General features: G+C 46.2%; 1 protein-coding gene and 1 long non-coding RNA gene across 2 annotated transcripts in view; one reads left to right on the forward strand and one right to left on the reverse strand.

Moving 5' to 3' along the window:
• The window catches only part of LOC135386093 (glycerophosphocholine cholinephosphodiesterase ENPP6-like), a 48,870-nt gene extending 30,407 nt beyond the window's left edge, over window positions 1-18,463 (forward strand). Inside the window, exons 2-7 of the mRNA XM_064615822.1 lie at window positions 6,338-6,700; window positions 7,330-7,439; window positions 13,378-13,533; window positions 16,695-16,838; window positions 16,993-17,104; window positions 17,337-18,463. Of these exons, the coding sequence (XP_064471892.1) occupies window positions 6,338-6,700; window positions 7,330-7,439; window positions 13,378-13,533; window positions 16,695-16,838; window positions 16,993-17,104; window positions 17,337-17,614 (1,163 nt within the window). The 3' untranslated portion in view covers window positions 17,615-18,463. The remainder of the gene's footprint in view (window positions 1-6,337; window positions 6,701-7,329; window positions 7,440-13,377; window positions 13,534-16,694; window positions 16,839-16,992; window positions 17,105-17,336) is intronic.
• Window positions 1-19,623, reverse strand: part of LOC135386094 (uncharacterized) — a 69,154-nt gene that overhangs the window by 42,002 nt on the left and 7,529 nt on the right. Inside the window, exon 2 of the long non-coding RNA XR_010420594.1 lies at window positions 2,107-2,152. This is a non-coding gene — a long non-coding RNA (uncharacterized LOC135386094). The remainder of the gene's footprint in view (window positions 1-2,106; window positions 2,153-19,623) is intronic.

Consider the following 19,623-nt stretch of genomic DNA (forward strand, 5'->3'; position numbering starts at 1 on the left):
CAGGTACAGAGGTCTCCCTTATAGGAGTCAATTTATTCACCAGGTATCTTCTCCACAGTTGCTTTCCATAGCGGTGCCCACACAGTGTGTTGTGCTCACAGAGAGATATCAAAGGGTGGCATGTGCGAAGACAATACAAACGTCCGAAATTCGTGGGTTTGCGCCAATCGATTGCGTACCTCTCACTGTGGACCATGTCACAGTGACAGTAGAAGAGAGGAAGGCATAAAAGCAACTATCTTCAATAACCTTAGGTTGCTATGTAACTTCGCGCGTCTTTTGACCCTTGCAGTCCAATATTCTGTTGTTCAAGTCGGGAACTCTACCAGTCATTACACGGCTCACTTCAAGCACATTGCCGGAGCACCTTTTGCGTGTGTGTGTGGCAGTGATCTCCTTCTCTGCGGCGTCGGAGCTTTTAACAGAATTAGCAACAACCCGCGTCGGGCTCCCTAATCACGTTCAGTGGCCTCTTTTTACGGGCTCATAAAATTGGTCACTTTTACCGAGGTAGATTTACTCTCAACTATAATGGCTGACGTGCACTGTAATCAGTCATCCGTGTGATCAGCTAAGTGTCTCGATTGCAAGCGAAAAAGAGAAAAGCAGCGTTGTAAGCTTCGGCCAGTCGGAAGCTAAAGTGTAGCAAAAGTTAAGGAGGTCGTTAGTTATGCAATCCTAGAGCTATGAAATGTAATACAGAAGGAATCCACACGCAATCTCCGACTTCTCCAGGACTGACCATTAGCGTTTTTCACGTCATACATCGGTACCTGGTGTTTCACGAAAATCCCCCAGTTGAATAATTCAGGAATGGTTGACGCTATTGAAAAACTTTGTTTGCACCAAGAGCTGAACAGTGAATGGCTCATTTGCATGCGCTCATAAATTATATAGAAGTCCTAACATTGTAGTTTTACTTGGGATACTTCCAGCACCTGTACCGTGGCGATCCAGACCTTCAGCGAAGATATTCCAGAAACAAAAAACCGCGTCGACAGTTAGTGATTTTTTCGAGTAATAATTGTTTATATATATATATATATATATATATATATATATATATATATATATATATTTCTTGCGCGGAGTAGCGCAGCAATACGGTCTCTCGCTCGGATATACATAGGTTCATACACGGGCTTGACGGAAGATAACGACCAGCTGCAAGAAATAGTTAGGTATTCCCTCCTCCAGAGCCTTCTCCTTCCCTACCCGACTGGTACACAGCGCTCACAGATGTCGTTTGCTTTTATCGTGACGACGACGATTGCACCGCGAGCGCTTTGTACAGTTTGGGACAAAAGTTTACGGAACACGACACTGGCGTATTCCTCCATTGGAGCGGTCCCCTGGTAGATATGAGGAAGAGATCGAATAAGAAACGGGTGACAGGCTATTTGATTCATCAGTATGTGTGTCCGCTACAGTTTTCTGCTAGGATGTCGCTACAATGGAGAAATGCGACACCCCGGTGTTCCGTGAACATTTGTCCCAAGCTGTACAAGTCAGATAAAGAAGGAAGGAGGAACATCGAGGCATCTCTTGGTATCTTCCACCACACCCATGTGTGGACCAACAACAACAATTTTATTTGATGACGAACCAGGCAGATGAACACGTAATTGAGAGCTGGATAGCTGAGCGAAAGAGCGCACTGTGTGCACGCTGCGCTACTCCGCGCCAGAAATAGGCAAACCGAAACCAACTAATTACACGAAAGAATCACTATGGGTAGCGATTTTTTTCTTGAATATTTTTGGTTAAGGTCTCGATCGTTACGGCACAGGTGCCGAAAGCTTCCGAAGTGAAGTTTAAAAGTTAGAATTTTTATTTGATTAATAGTCGCATAGAAAGGTCAGGCCCTGGCCGATGTCCCAAAGGTGATGACCGAAAGAAAAGTTCTTCGGCAGCGGCAGCCGTTTCCGAATTATTGGGGTGGGGGATTTATTAATTTATTTTCGCTGTACATATGTGAAACACCGGGTACGTATATACCATATGATGTTATAGCTGTATCTGAAGCAGTGCAGACTCGTGAATGGGGGTCTTGTTACTAATAAACAGATGCTCCTAACCGTTCTTACTTTGCCCTGAACTACTCACCGTCGGGTTCTTGGCACTCCTGTTCACATCCTTGTCTTTTTAATATCTGTAATACATTAATATAGCAATTAGCAAGCAAGAATAATATCAAGGTAGCCAGAAGTGTTTCATTCCTAGATATATAGCTACGGTTAAGCGGTACAATTATATTATAATAATAACAATAATATATTGTAAGTAATTGGAAGCAGACACAAAAAGTCACTGTCCGTGACTTGACGAGGCATCTGCTCCCATACAGTAGCGGCACAGACAACTGGTATCATGATAACACAATTATTCTTAGAAATACATAGCACATCAGCAAGGCAGCATGCAGCAAATAATTTTAGCTTTAACTGGAGAAGTATACGCGAACCATTCTCTTGGAGGGCTTCAGTAGGTCTATGTCGACATTATTCAGCAAGGTAGGGAGTCTATGTTGTCGCCTTTGTTCACCATATGTTGTTCTACGTTTTGGTATTGTCCAAGTTAGCGGGTGGCGCTGAAAATATGTGTAACCAAGTCGTGACAGATTAGCTATCTCAAAGAAGAGTGTGTTATTTTCAGGAGTCGCTTTTCTATGGGTCAATGATAGCTTATATCGGTACATATGATGGATGGAGATAATATTATGCTTATTAAACAGTCCTGAAGTTGTATAATTATATGGCAAAACTTCCTTATTATTCGATTATACGATTAATTATATTTTCTTGTATTTTGCGACATGTATTCTGCCCGTTGTCTTAGGCGATTTCTAGGGAACCACTCTGTTCGGCTGCACATGCGCAGATACGTACATGACTAAAATATCCGCGCATGCTTGTGCGTGTCCGTCAAGTAATACGTCAGAAAGCTCTTCATGAAAATGTCACTTCTGCGACGAACCGTGAAAACAGTTCTGCTCAGCATCTGGATCGCGCAACTTGACACATGGGAGCAACGCACTCCGAGCCAGTACACAGGAACGGAGAAGACCCCGAATATGGAGCCTTTCTGGGAAACATCGGGCCTTTCAGAAGGGCACGCAGGAGATGAAGAAGCGCAAGTTGCGCTTTTCCGTAAATCATTCTTCGTGTATGTGTTTTCTGTTTCTCCGTGTACCCGAAGGATATGCCGCCCACAAGGCCGGTGCACAAGCTTGCTTGCCTCACTCCTGTGTACAATCTTAGCTCAACACACAACATTCGGACAGAATGGAGCTCTTAAAATATGATTCTGATAGGAGAGTTGTGTTCGACTGTATAAGTTACGCGACGAATGACGAATGCAAAATAATTTCATCCAGCAGAGTATCACAGCTTTTTAAACAAGGAAGAAAAAGGAATGGTTTCGGTTTCGCCGTAACGTGAGCATGGGTTACCACGCTTTGGCGAACATTGCAAGAATGTGCGACCAAGACAATGATGATTGACACACTTTGAACTTTATTTAATGATGGTGAAGGGGGAGTTTCATCGCCAGGGGCAATACTCTACCCCATTTTGAAACTGGTTGCATCGTGGGTACAAGAGGAGGAACTGCACGTCACTCAAAGTAAAAGAGGGAGGCGATTCTTTCACGGGCAGTAATGAAAATGTAGCTACTGCAACTAGGGTTGCCACCAGGCCGGTATTATACCGGCACGGCCGGTTATTTGCTTCCTCTGCCGGTTGCCGGTAGGAAGGTGATACCGGTAGCCTTTTGCCGGTATTTGTGGCTCAAGACCTTCATTCCACTGCAGCTTGAATAAATCTGGAGCACAGACCAAACTCCGCAGTCACCAGTCGTTTTCTTAGTTATTCATTATTATTATTAGTCATTGTTATTATTATTATCATTGTTATTCATTACGTCTTGTGTTCGGAGGGTACAAGAGCAGTGGTTGTGCAAAGCTGTTGGTGGTTGTGTCGAGCCAGCTAGAACGTTCCTCACCCACTTTCCCTTTCCCGCGAGCCTTTCCTCCTTTCCCTCTATTCCACCTCCTCTCCCTCAGCCGGTATTTTTCACTCCGAAAGGTGGCAACCCTAACTGCAACGTGTTAACAAGAGCATTCAGGGCTCGGTAGCTCAGTCCGTATAAGGTGCGGCACGTGCAGCATGTAGTCACACAGACGTAGACATACTCACGTTACATCTACTCCCAATTATCGTTATGCGGGGCGTTTTTTTTTTTTTATCATTGACATAATTTCCATAATAAAACTATGAGAGCTACCTAGATGCGGTTTACACTGGCGGGTTCAGGGAAGGATAACGGACGTATTTTCGTTACCGTTTTCATGTTCGTTACTGCTATATTTTCGTTTCCGTTATCCGTTTCTGATACGAGCTTTTAATTTCGTTAAGTTTCCGTTACTGTTTGCGGTAATGGAACGGCTGTTGTAGAGCCGCGGGAGGACAGCCCGTCCGGCTCTATCAGCAACCTGCTTTGCCCAAGTGCTACTTCGGTGTCAGGCGTACACACTACGCAAGTAATTTTACGTCGTTGGGATGCGCAAATCTTGCAAGATTTTTAACGAAGTGTATGAACATGTCTACAGTCACTCTTGAGTCCAGCAACCCAAGATGGGCGTAACCTTCAACCAATGTCGCATTAAGAGGCAGACGCTCTCAGTATAAACAATACTGCCATAGAGTCACGGTGAAAAGAAGAAAGTAACAAATAAAATAAAAATAAAAAATCATATGCTGTTATTCTCGTGCCGTGGTGGAGTAGAGTGCGTGGAGTCTATGTTGTGTATTTCTCATGTCTTGATGTCATGTAGGTAGGTAATGTCACGAGTAGGTATAAGCAAGTGATGCACCCTCAATATTCAATATTGCGCTTTCTTTCCATGCTGTCGGGTAGTATTTAGAGCATTGCAGGGAATGGAATCATTAAAATACAAAAATTAAATGAAAAGTCACTGAAATGTCATCGCACAACAGTAGTAGCCATTCCCCGAATTCAATACCGGACGATAATTTTCGTTTCCGCTTCTATTTCCGGTAATGGAGGACAGTGGTATGCGTTTTCGTTTCCGTTATCGTTACCATCTCTAATTTCGGTAATATACCGTTTCTGTTTCCGTTACCATTACCGTTACCCTTACCTGGGTGGGTTATACGGCCAAGCGGATATCCTACCGGAAAGCGCATGTAACTACTGGACGACTAATTACCTAAAATGCATTAACTAACTCGTTCATTAATTAATTTCTGAGAAAAGCGAGACCTTGCAGCGATTGAACTGATTGGAGTAGGCGCTGATCTGATGGCCAGATGGGCCGTTTTCTGGCCTGGATAAGATGGAGGTCATGACGTTTCTGCGCTCGTGAAGTGTGCAGTTCTGGTTTGGGCTCATTCACAAATCAAAATTTGGCGACTTTTTTTCTTTTTCTGTTTTCGTGTTAGCGCCACGAAGCAATTGTGGCTATGAACGGCGTATAGATGTGGACAGATGGAGGAAGGACAGCAATAAGGAGAGGGGGACATGGGGTTAGTATGCGTCCTGGGCAGACTTCAGGGGTAAGTGCGCCGACATTCGTCTGGAAAGTCTTCGCAAAACCCAGGGAAAACCTCAGCATAGCCGGTGGTGGGATTCGAACCCACCACCTCCCAGTCTTCAGCACGACCTTGGCTGCCACCAACGAGCTGAGTTTAGCAACCTCCTTTCGTCGGACTGACAACGAGGTCGGGCAAAAAGTCGTCGAGCGCTATGCCATTTGCGCTGCGAAACGCATAAAGTACGGCTATTTTTTTTTTTTTTTTTCGATTGGATAGCTCCTCAATATACGCGTCAATTATCATAAACTGGAGTACATTCGGCACGCGCTTTACATTAGTTGGGTAAATACGCGACCTTTACTTGCCAAATTTTCGAGTTCAGTTCGCAAAAATTGACATTAAGTTAAATGGCATTCACATCAGGAGGTCCCAAAACCTAGTAAGAACATGCCGTTGACCGCATGTTTCTAGGTGGCGTAGTTTTTTTTTTTTTTTTTTTCTTATAATTTAAATTACACGTTTCCTGGGACACCCTGTATAGAGAATTGGACACCGACTACCACACAATGACACTTTCATTGCAGCAATATCACCATGGATTTTCTCCAATAGAAGTCTACGAAGAAAATACTGAATAATTTTTGTTGTGAATTGGACAATTAATAGATTTGCACACGTGTTGTAGATACCGCAGCAACTGGGTGTGCTAAATGTTCGAACTTCTACAGTGGAAATAAGCCTGTACAAGAAAAGTGACCTTTTCCGTCTTCTTCCTCTATTAGGTCTCTATTCGGAGTCTCACGGTGTCATAGCAGACTACATGTTTGATGAAGAACACCAATCGGTCTTCTTGGGTTTACCTCATAGCCGTGCAGCGATGCCTTATTGGTGGGACCGCGCTGAACCCATTTGGATCGCGGCCGAACGCCGTGGACTTCGATCGGCTGTCTACTGGTGGCCCGGCTGCGGAGTGGCATTCAACGAAACACGCCCCGCGATATGCATCCCGTATCCCCACAACAATCCAGACCAGCGTACATCTATTGACGAAGACTTTCGCAACAAGGTCAATGAGGTGCTGGAAGTGTTCGGCACGGACGAGCTCAGCTTGGCCATGATGCACTACGGACTCGTCGGACATTACGGTTGGTAACGTTTGCTAGACCAGTTGCAGGCAGTTTGCGTATTCCAGTTAGTAAATTCGGTAATTTATTCCCACTAGGGCTGCGGCGAGTATTTTATTATCTTGTTTTGTTTTGTAGTATGTCATATACAGGGTGTCCCAGCTAAATGCGAACATATTTTTTAAAAATATATATATCACTTTTTCCGAGATGAAATCAATTGCAATATATCAATAATTAACTTTTAGTTATAAAAGCTAGGAAGTTGTCCCAATGAGAACGCCTGGTCCCTTCGTTCACCTGATACCGGAGCAGTCTTCAGAACAAAAATCCCTTCAATATATCATCCGCAAAAAAAAGAAAAAAAAAAGAAATCCGTGAAGGAACAACTTTCGTTTTCTTTTCGTTTTTTTTTTCGAAAAATAGGTTCGCATTTAGCTGGGACACCCTGTATTTGTATACTGCGATGAATTCATGTCGCATAAGAATGTCGCTACGTTCGAGAAAAATAAACCGCAGCAAGGGCATGATCTTATGTCTCGTCTGAAAGACGACTCCTGCATTTACTCTCGGTTTAGTTTACGTAAACGGTCCCATCGAAAATACCCAGAGTCCAATCAAGTACTTGTGACTTCTGTTTATTGTTCCAGGTCGACTCCACGGACCGGGAAGCAGGGAGCGACGTAGAGCTCTCTACGAATTCGACGGTCACTTGACTTACATTCTGGACAAATTAGATGCCCTCAACCTCACGGAGGAGGTAATGCATTGCAACGCACGTAACGAGTTAAATTATGTAACCGTGCTACATTTAGCACGCATGCGTTACGGAATCTCAGGAAGATATTATGACTCACAAGTTACAACATAGATGGGTAGAAATCCAGCGAACCGGTAGAGATGTAGGAAGGGAGTTGCCTCAGGACAGAAGCCGCCGATATTTCGAACGAGATCATTGACGGTTGCTGTCAGTATACAGTGTATTTCAGAATGCTATAGTTTCTTATACTCGTGATAACCCAACTGGAGTAATTAGAATGTTAGTGTGCAAGTTTCAGCTGGGGCGATAAAAAAAATATTAACCATTATCTTTCGTGGTCGCATATTGACTCTTCAAGAACAGATCAACTGCCCTTCAGTACATGGCAACACAACCTGAACGCAGAGTATGGTAGAACGGGATAAGAATAACATTATAGCCATGTTTAGTGTTTTCCTTTCTTTTTGTTTCTCTTTTCTTTTCCTTTCTTTTTGTTTCTTGTTTTCTTTCCCTTTCCTTTCTTTTTGTTGCTTTTTGTTTTTCTTTCCTTCATCTGTTTCGATTCCCCTTACCCCCTTTTTCTTTTTCCTTCCTTTCCTTTTTTTGATTCCCCTTTTTGTTTTCTCTTTCTCCTTCCTTTTCTTTTTCGTTTTCCCCTTCCCCCTTTCTTTCCTTTATTTTCGGAATAGCAAGCCGGCTCTTTGCCTGGCTAACCTTTCCTTTCTTTTTTCTTAATAAACATATCCCCCCCCCCATGTTTAGTCAAGATACGGACATGAGCAGAAATTGAGGAAGAACAACTGACACAGTCGAGACGATCATGTAAGAAACTTACATAGAGAACAACATCTTTATTTTATTATGATGATTGAGGAGTTACATAGAGAGAAGACGCAGACAGCTTCAGTTGAAACTGGGTACACAGTAGCCTGATTGAGAGCACATAGCGGGTGTTTCTCTTTATCCTTTACGGATTCTTTATTAAAACTCTATGAGAGCTGCATAAATGCCGCCCTCAAAATAGCGAGCCACCATCGGTTTCTTGGTGTTATCATGGACCGCCCGCTGGAACGCTGAAGTCCATATGCTAGGCTGAACGTGCTTGCTCGCGCTCTGCTCGGCCTGTCATTTCATAAAATGTTAACGGAGCATGCGAAAGACGGTGGTGGCGTATCCTATCGGTACTTTGGCGAAACACTTTGGTTGTCATTCGTCGTCTGCCATCACGTATGCGGAAATCACAGAAATTCAACATAGGACAAGCGGCCAACTTGACCCTGGAAACGAGGCCAACCGCAAGTCACGCGTACGCTAGTAATGAATTACGCTGTTATTCGTAAATTTCCAAGTGAGATTAGGTTGGTTAGGTTAACGCGGTGGTCCCCAAAGTGCGGACCCCCAGGGTCCCCAAGGCTGTTCGTGGGGGTCGATCGAAGACAGCCCGAAGACCGTCTTGGCGAGTGCTGGTCACCTCTGAGGGGGACGATATTGATATATGATGATATATGACACTAAAGAAGGCAGTACTATCTTCTCATTTCCTGCATGGCGATGCCTTGTTTGTTTGCTTTTCCTTATCTTTCTTCACGTCCCTTATTGATGTCAACATGACTCATACTTATCGAGAGTCCCCCTATGGATTCTCAGTGTTTTGGGGGATCCGATACAACGAGAAGTTTGGGAAACGCTGGGTTAACGGACGGCGAAGCCGTTGGTTAGGTTGGCGCGCCATGGCAGAAGTCTTGCGGCAGGCGAAACAGCTGTCGCTGCACCAGCTGCACTTCCATCTAAGCCTCGCTCCCAGTGCTAGATCTGAGCGTGTTCAATGTCGAACAACAACAACAACAACCTGCTCCGTTCCTTCATCACATGAGCCGACAGGATAAATACGAGGTGTGGCTATTAAGTAACGAGACCGCGCGTCTCGTAGCCTTTGTGCATTCCCGAGCGGGAAGCGCATGCGCAATACGGAACCCCGAACCCTCCGGTAGAGAATGTGACAGGCTACGTCTCGATGTCTTTGTTATATCTGTGCCAGCGGTGCACACAGGTACAGCCACGCGGTTGTCTTGCCGGGATCATGGACCGCGTTGGAGCAGCGGACCAATCAGATATTCCTCGTAAAATTCATAAAAAAATAACCGAGTGTATGCCCGAAACTGTTGCAGGAGGTGTACGGCGCCAATGCGATTGTCTTGCGGGATGTCAATGCGGGTGTCTTGTGTGGCACAAACGGTTTGCCGACTGACGGGAGGATATTGGAGACGAGGGCAGACAAGGCATGCCTGTCACTGCAGCAGCACAACAGAATGTTACAAAAATTAATGAAATCATGCGCAACGATCGCCGATTAAGCATTCGGATGAGAGCAGAGATGGTGGACATCTCAGGGAAAGAGTAGGGAAGAAGGGGCCCGGGTTGTGGAAAAAACTCGTGGACTCTCTACCAGGAGAATGCTCCAGCTCACAATGCACTGTCGGTGAAGCAGTTTCTTGCTGACAACAAGGTTCCAGTGCTGGGCCACCCCCCTTATTCGCCTCCTTGCGACTTTTACCTGTTCCCAAAGGTGAAGTCCGCATTGAAGAGGACCCACTTCAAGACTGTTCCCGAGCACAAGGCCAGAACGGCAACATTACTGAAGCGGATGGCACTTGATGATTTGGAGCGCTGCTTCCAACAGTGGAAAATTCGTATCCACCGTTGCATAGATAGGAGAGGGGAGTATGTTGAAGGCGATAGCTGTTAATTTGGACTGATGTAGTAATACACATGATTTTTTCCTTCCAGTCTTGTTATTTAATAGCCACACTTCGTATGTGTTCTGTCCCACGTATGCACATGGTATCGGGTTGCATATTTTTGCGTTAAGAGGCAATATTTCGTGAACCTATGGAGCGGAAGACTTTTTGATAAATATGGAAGAAGCATGTTCGTTCAGCAGTTGCAAAGTACAACAAGGGGGAGAATTTTGTCTTTCTTCGCTTTCCGTGCAAGCGATCGAACCCACAGCAGAAGGAGAAGTCCAGTATTTGGTCGCTGCTCGGGCACAGAACACCGGTAATAACGTTGTCCCAACCTGTGATGACAGATAAGTACCCCCCCCCCCCCCCCCCCAGGTACGATGTTGCATTCCGGACGCTTCATGAACTTCAGTACATGTCCAATTAACCCTTTTTGACATACGGAGACAGCACGCACATGGTTTTAGTTCACGCCATAATTGACAACCACTCTATTTCGCCAGTTAGCCGCGCGGTGACGCCACCTCTTTCTGAAAAGGCGGATTCGACAGATGTTGGCGTATCACGGTCCTGTCTTGGCTAGCCACCACCACTACCTTGCGCCCCCATAGTGAACTACTCTGCAGTGCGTCATGGCTATAAGTGTAAAGGTATGCCTCGGAGCCCCAACCGCAACGCCCAACATCACAGCCTTAGGCGAGGCGAGTGAACCACCCATACCCACACTTCAAGATGTTTAAGTCCTGCGTCGTTACACTCGTCTTGTAACCCGTCATCGACGTTCACCCGCTTGCCAGGGCTCCTCCTTCGTCGCGCAAACTCTGGCATTCATAGACTCGCAATCCCGCTACGCCATAAAATTCCGCGCTACGAAGCACCAGCTCCCGTGGCCCAGTGGTTAGCGTGCTGGCCATGTCACATCCAGATCGGAGGTATCCTGGCTTGAATCTCGGTGATGGCAGACAACGACGAGCTCTTTCAGCAGTACCACCATCACCCCGCCACAAAGTGTTGCGTATCCCCCATGGCTCCTTCGTCAGTCTGATCACTCTGATGTTATCGGGGATATACCTGGTATAACGAATTGGAGATCTACTCCAAGGCCAGTCCATATCACGACATGCAGAAAGGACGATGATTTTCACGGATGCATCCACTAATACCACAGGATCTTCTCGTGCCTTCGTCATCCAGGGCTACAGTGTACATCACGCTGAGTGATTATCGCACAAGACGTTTTCTACGGCCGCAGAAATGTACACTGTTCTAGACACCGTCCAGTACATTCCCAACCAAGCAACACCTGATGACTGGTCAATCCTTTCAGATCCCATGAGCACTGCACGCATCTCTGTCCTCCAGTGGTCTTGTGGTCACAGTTGATAAAATGGTATAAACGCAGGCTAGCTGGTGGATGAAATCCATGATGAAACATGCCTGAGCATGAGGAACACGAATTCGACGAAAATACGCAACGAATGTCATAATGTACGACATCATCTAATCGTGCAATACGGCTGTCGCAAAAGGGCACGCGATCGGGCTCCAGTCGATCCCCGGTAACATCGGCATTGCGGGGGCTGATGGTGTTGACAGCACGCCCCTCGGTCCCTCGAAAAAGATACATTCCACTCCTGAGGACGCAAAACATATATATTGTGCGTCATCCAGCGTCGTTCAGTTCGAAGCCACAGGTCGAGAGCAACAGAGCCGAAGTCGCTGCTCCACAGAATTGACCTGAACCTTTCTTACCGAATCCCTCTGCGGATGTCCACACTCTATGTATCTATGGGCATAGGCTTGTGCCCTGCGCTCTGAGACACAACCGTTACTGGTAAAGCCCCCACCGTTGGACCACAGGGTGGTACACACACTCTCTCTCTCTCTCGCTTTGCCTCCACAACAACCATAACCAGTAGAGCAAAAACAAAATGCAAGCAAGTTGGTGTAGGCTAGTTGTTGGTAAGATTTCCGATCTGAAGAGTTACGTACAAAGGATAAACACCCGTCTCACCCATTTTTGTCTGCGCTTTGTTCATAACTCCCCAGACTCAATGTTATCAACTATAACCAATCCACATACATCTACGCTGACGCTAGTGTGAACAAAAACACAGGAGTAGCTGCCACCGCATGCTGAATCCCGCAGGTCGAATTTAACAGTCCTGGGAAAGGGTCCACCAGGGAAAATATCGGGGCGCTAGTTCCTGCATCAACCATCTCTTTGAAAGATGCTACTTCGCAGGAAGGGCCCAGCTGTAAGTGGCACAGCTCGAATTGCGGGCCACTACAGTATCGTTACAAAATACGAACAATGGATGCCTTCCCATAAGGACATTGCAGGCAATGACCAAGCTGATGCGCTTCCCAAACAGCTACGAAATCTCGGCAAAAGGTCAAGGCTCCGCCAAGCAATTTCTGCTGCGCGAACGTAATCACGCGGAATGTGTGGCGACAAAACCCTGACAGGCTAACGAGAGGCGGACTTGCACCACCACTCTGAGCAACGGATGCCGTCTCCAAGTCCGACGGCCCCCTTCTTCGCACCTGATCTCGCCGCGCTACATGCGCCCACATCTTGAAGCTTGAACATACACCGAGCCCTGGATGATCCCGCCTGGGAGAAAAAGAAACGGAGAAGCACGGCATGGACTGCCCAGCCACAACCAATGAATGCAAGGTTGTATGCTTCAGCAAGCTGTGCAGATCACCAGCGCGTTTGATCCCTAGGTCGAGGATATAGTCTATCCTCGTGCCATCCTCCATCGTCAAAAGCTTGTCCAAATAGCTATGCTGAGCTTCTTGATTGCATTCGGCCATCGGCAGGATGGCGTCGGATCAGGGCAGTTTGTTGGTTTGCGGCGTTTATGTCTTGTCGTCGTCTTCCCCTGTGCCCAGACTCAGGATTTTTCGGGGTGAAGTTCATGCACCAGTACGCCGGCATTTATGCCATATTATCGGTCGACTATAATCCATGCTGCTCTAATAAGCCGATACGTTTAACGGGCCTTCACCCCCCCCCCCCCCTAGTTTCCTCGTCCCCGAGCTACGTGCTGCCAATCTAAGCAAGCAGGTCGCTCGTTTCTACCCAGCGTTTTCCTCCCTCTCTTCCCCGGACACACACACTAAATGACCGCGTGTTTTGGTGCAAAGAAAAGTCTCGGTGGGCACATTCGTTACTCTGATGGTCTGTGCAGGTGACGTTAATGGTCGTCTCCGATCACGGCTTGGCAGACACCGGCCTGGAGTCGACGACAGACATCGTACTGGAGAAGTATGCGCCCTACATCAAGTACATGCTAAATTACGGATCCTTCTCTATGGTGCAGCCTGGAAAAGACATGCTTTTACCAGTGAGTACGAAAACGCCATAAAGTAAAAGATGAGTAGAGGTCAAAATAATTCTAAAGAAAAAAATTATGATATCGTTAAATTATTATCTCATGCGGAGAGCAGTAATTGGCTATCAGGGAGACGTAATGTTCCTGGTAACTTCTCTTTCATATTCATATTCCGAATTGTGAGTCATACTGAATGCAACGGAGTTCTAAGACTGTCGCCTGGCGACATGCGAGTAACTGTCGGCTCTTATGCACTTATAACAAGCAAGACGTGCTGTAGTATGTCCGAATAGATTCCTTAGGACTCGTATGTCCCGTGCTTTTCAAAACTTCTGTACGTTTTTTAATCCGGTTCCTTTCATAAATGTCACGTGAGAATAATTTTGCTGTGTATTTACGAGTGCAGTGTAAAGACAGATATTTCTGCACTGCACCTCCTACAATGTTTCCGTACGTCCGCGCCGGTTAAATTCGTGAGAAAGGCTTGTTCTCTGCTGCAGTGCGAGCGGCAACATTTCCGAAGTAGCCCGCTCGTTCCATCGTGTATAAATGACGGGTCTGATATTTGGGATACAGTTTTTTCTGCGCATATTGTCACTAAAAAGCTCGAACCACAGCGTCGCACGTATGCCGTGCCGGGTTGGCGGTTTCAGGGAGGCATCTGCCATTAACAACAGGTGCAGCTCTCAACTCTACACACTAAAAAGAAAATGAGTACTTTTACTCCTTTTGAGGACTAAATGCGTTGCCACAAAAATAGTCCCTTTCGGGAGCAAATGCACGGGAGTAAATAAATGTCACAGAGTGGAAACTGCATTTCACGCGCTGTTGTAAGACTCCCAAGTACATAATTCGTGTACATGCATGAAAATACCTTGAAGCAAACCGTCAACCGTGATATATCGAGTGATATAAAATCTTGCGCCATACATAGGGCACAATTTGCGAAGAAAGATGCTCCAACTGTTTCTTACTTTGTGTGGCTGGAAAATTGCTACGTTGTCTGAGTTATACAGCCTTATGTCGTTCAAATTGACCAAGGGTATATTTACGTAGACTGTTGCATTCAGGAGACCATTCGCGAAGTTTAATGACAATTTGCAGTCCTGGGGAGTAAATGTCAGGACTAAATGTCGGGTTAGGGGACTAAAATGGGGAGTAATTGCAGACTAGGGGGTAGAAGCTGCAATTACTCCCCGTTTCACTCCTTTTTTTTTTTTTTTCTTAGAGTGTAGGGTACATCCGCCGTAATTACAGCCTTGGTCCACTATATCTAAAACTTACGTTATACCGAACCGAAGCTTGAATATGCTTCTTCTGTGTGGGACCCGGGATAGGCGACACTCATTGCTCACATGGAAAGTGTACAAAACCGCGCAGCACGGTTCATTCTCGGTAATTATGAAAGGACAGCCAGTGTTACCTCCATGAAAGCTGGTATTAACCTATCTCATCTCTCACTTCGACACAGTGTTACTGGTTTTTGTCTATTTCACAAAATTTTTGGTCACAACGATATCCTCCGACGCTCTTTAATTTCTCGTCATATCTCTTCACGGCTGGACCATGCACAGAAGCTTGGCATTCCCTTTTAGGAGTTTTATTTAATTAATGAGCGTATGGCCGATGTCTCAGGGATGATGACTAAAAAAATATGTTCGATAGCACCCCCTGTTTATTCAGCCGTGGGACCTTCGCGAAACACCCGGTATAGAAGGAGAGCGTTATGAGTAGTTTTCCCCGTTTTCGGTATTTATTCCTGGGGAAATTCGGCGGGTGCTTTTCGGCATTTATATGTTTTGTCAAATTCGGATGTTTTCGGCATTTTAAGACGTTTGCGCCAAAAAATAGATGCCAAACACCGGCAGCTGTAATCACTACGGAGAAGAACTATGGAGGGAGAGCAGGTTATTGGTATAGGAGGATATTGAGAACGCAAAGAATTTCCTTTCCTCTGTCGGAGGGTTCCACGTGTACATGAACCCTCTTGACCCACTGATCAAAGTGTTACAGAGGAAGGTTTTCCCCTCAACCAGAAGACAGAGCCTGCTAGAGGATAGCTAGCAGATCCGCAGGGTGGTATTCCCCGCATTCCACCTGGAAAAGAGCTGAAGGAAAAAATAAAATGTGATGCCCCTCAGGAAGAAAAGTGCAATCGGGTACCGGCATTTTCTGCGTGTAGCACCATAAGCAAAAGTATAATTCGGAGTTTTTGGGATCATGCCGAATTCCCCAAAAATATTCGGCGGGTATTTTTCGGCATTTTTCGGCAAATGCTGGAAACGCGGAACCCTACTTATCAGCGACGCAGCCGATAAGTATTTTGATCAGAAGGCTGTTATTTCGATAGGCAGTGTGGAAGAACTGGTCGCCCAACAGAGCAGTTCTGGATTATTAGAGGCTCCCAATCCGGGCTTCTCTAAGCATTGGAGGAGGTGTAGAAACTGCTGAGGTGCCCCGTACACACCAAGTCCAAGCCCGATGACGACACAAATCGCAAACAGAATGAAGAATAACGTCACTCAATGAGAATCCGAAAATTAGGCACAGGACGCACTAAGTCAGTTTTAGAATTCTGCCATTAGGTTCTATGAGCAACGGCGAAAATATATTTTGTCAAATGTCTATCGACTTTGTCATATTTTTCGTCTCTCAGTTCTGTGCTAAAAATTGCTAAGAATATACGTGCTAAAAAGCTCGTTTTCAATTTCATCTGTGGATGACACAAAAGATATATATTATCCTGCATCTATATGTGGCATCGCCACCACTCAAACAATAATATTGCTAAGAACTTTATAAGAGTTATTGTTAAGAGGTTATATGCTATGTTAGAGGCTATACAGATTTAATGAGCGACCGAGGGTACGAAAGCCAGTTCGAAGACGGTGCTTCTCGAGAGGGCGATGGCGGTGGATCTTCCTTACAATACGTGTGTTTTACGTCGCAAAATGACTAGCATCTTGAGTGAAATCGCTGTGGCAGGCGCGTGAATTGATTTTGCCCACTGCACACGGCAACCCGTCACTAACCTCCTTCTCGGAAGACGACGTCCACACTCCAGAGTTCACCATGCCACGACATTGCTGATGTACTAGACCGTGTTCGAACCTAATACTCCTATTATCGACTTCCATAGACGTATATAATCAACTTTTTTTTTTTCTATGCAGCTCCACAAATCATTGACTGACGCGCACATAGAAGGACTCCAAATATACACGAAAGAAGAACTTCCAGACAGATACCACATCAAGCATAGTCACAGGCTACTTCCTCTTTTCCTCATGACAATGCCCAAGTATTACATTTTGCCGGTAGGTATAAACTCGTGTAAAGCACAACGGCGACTCATCCGCTAGGTAGAATTCCTGCATGCGATGCATCCGGCAGCATCACCTGTCTTATTAAGAACCTCTTCCGTATATGCCTTTAGTTTGTCCTTACGATGAACCTTTAACTGCATCGCAGTTACATGATAGTAGAAGAACCAAGTTGGAGCGACCTAAACGGTATCTAGGATTCCACGGGTATGACCCTGAACTTCCTGAGATGCGAACCATTTTCTATGCCCAAGGTCCAGGTAAGCAAAATCATTTGATGGGATTCGCACGCATGCGCAACGAAAAATAAAAATAAATATTTCTCTGGTGAGCTATAGATGTATATAGCTGTTATATATATATTCGTCTTTGGAGTTGCAAGGCTTCTCCCGAATGTTCAGCGTAAAAAGTTCCATACTGATTTCTAAACCGCTGTTATCCCATAATTGACTTACGTGAGCGCGGAAATAAATCTGACGCAATTATGCGCAGGCCTGAAACAAGATCACGTCATCAAACCCATAGTAAACGTGGACTACTACAACTTTATGTGCCGCGCTTTGGGTCTGGAGCCGCGGCCGAACAATGGAACCTGGAGCAGGGTCGACGACGCCCTCGTCGAATCCGACATAGGATTTCCAAACTTCGGCAGCTCCATGATGGAAAACAGCGCCACGATCCCTTCGCAGGACATGTGCCCCAAGGTACAACGCCGTGTCGCCGTACTCATTGGGATGGTTGCTACGTCACTGTGGTCGTGTTCCACGTGAACCGTCGAAAATGAAATACATTACAGTCAGGTGTTACTTCAGTGTGCTCGAAGTACGGCAGTGACGCGGGCGCACTCTGGTGCAACGTGCATGTAGTTACGTCGCCGTTGCGTCCAAGAAGGGAAGAGGCGCATTCCAAGCCAAAGAGACTTGCAGCGTCGTCCAATTTTGTGTGAACATTCCCACCGAACGTTGACAACCATTTCCAGAGTGCTGTGCTAGTGATTCAGCTGCCACGCTTGTTGCCTTTTGCACCATTCTACAGTGTCTTCTAATGCTTAATAACCGTAGCCGCAATGTCTAATTGCGTACGTATACGTGTGCATATGTTATGTGTGCGCATACCCGGTGAGTGCAATGACATAAGTAGAAACCTCGCTTCTTCTTTGCATCTACGCATCGTACGTGATGTAAATTGTTCCAGCCGAACCTGCACGGCAGTAGCCTGTGGTGGCTCGTGCCACATGGTGTCCACTTATGGAGGGTTTTGCCAACTCGTCTGCACCGTCAAGCGATGGGTTGCTCTCAGATGTTCTCGCAGTTCGGAACTTCTATATCTAGCAGCGCATATGGATTGATAGGCACTGCTAGTAATACAAATTACGGCTACACTGGACAATCAACGCAATAGGGTTCTGTAAATTGCTACCATGTGGCTTCACTGCACCGAAATTTGCGTAACACAATCCGCCGTGTTAGTAAAATACAAAAAATATCCATCGCTTCACCTTGCTATGGTTTCAAAGCAGGTCACGACTTAGGCATCGCATGTCATGCACGAACGTCACGCGCTCATAGGCTGCTGTAATCGTAGTTATCCTTGAAAACAACGGTGGGTATGCAAAATGAATAAACATCGCACGTCACATGTGGCTTGTGTGGGTGGTTCAGGTATGTTGCACTCACATTTACGGTGCGCCAGAGGAGCTAGAGCCACATTTATGTTAATAAAAGAGATGTGCTCGCGCCCACGACAGTGGCGCCATTAGCGCCTGGGCGAGCGGGGCAACGCCTCGGCTGAATCCGTCCCAGGGAGGATCACTCGCAGCTATAGCGACTATGTGCAGCTTTCCCCATGGACAGGACAGCAGCGGTCACCTTCGTTCGTGGATTATCGTAATTTTGTGTAATGATACGGATCTGCTCACTTTTTTTAGGTAACAAAATGGATGGATGACCAGCTGCCCAGACCGAGCATAGCGAACAACTGGTTCATTCGCTTTTTCTTTTCTTTCGTGAAGGGATGTTGTTATCGAGCTGTTGTTGGGCGGGGGACTTCAGGCCTACTTGGCCGGCCTGGCGCGGCACGTTCTCTAAAGGGACTATCGCATCCGTCAAAGTCGATTCCGAAACTATAGTGACGTTTTACTCCGCATCCATCACGGATAAATAACGCCGAAAATCCGACGCGAATTAATCGCGTTGTTCCTGTGCAGATCGATGTAACACATGGCAAGAGCAGACGACGCATATTGAGGGTATTCCGGAATTCCCTCTCTGGAAACGTCACCCGCACAAAGCCAATCAGTGAGCGCTCTTTGGCGCGGACGAGACCAATCATGGAGCGGCTGGAGGGACTTCGGTACCATTGGTGACCGACCGACCGACAGGCGGGCGGGAGGGCGAGCCGGAATAGTAAAGGACGCCGTCTGCTCTGTGACCGGCGTGTGGAATGTTGTTTCTGGTTAGCGCGGACATGTTCGTACAGCCAGGAGCGTAACACCATGGTCACGTCAGAACTCGTGCACACTGGTAAGAGAAGCGAAATTCGGCGTATTTACCGAGGACTTTTCACTTAGTATATTGCGATGCGAACGCCAAGCAGACGACATCGGAGACAATCGCCTGCGCTGCGCTCCGATTCGTTTGTCTGGCTTACACCACCATGCTGTTAGCTGAAGAGGGAGTGCGAATCTTTAAAAGTCGTTTATTTAATACGTAAGTTGTTTTCGGAAGAGAAATTTGGCCAAGTTGACTGTGAAGTGGTGGCGAACATTACCGTATCGATC

Source organism: Ornithodoros turicata, chromosome 2 (assembly GCF_037126465.1).
Source record: "Ornithodoros turicata isolate Travis chromosome 2, ASM3712646v1, whole genome shotgun sequence".
NCBI lineage: Eukaryota > Metazoa > Arthropoda > Arachnida > Ixodida > Argasidae > Ornithodoros > Ornithodoros turicata.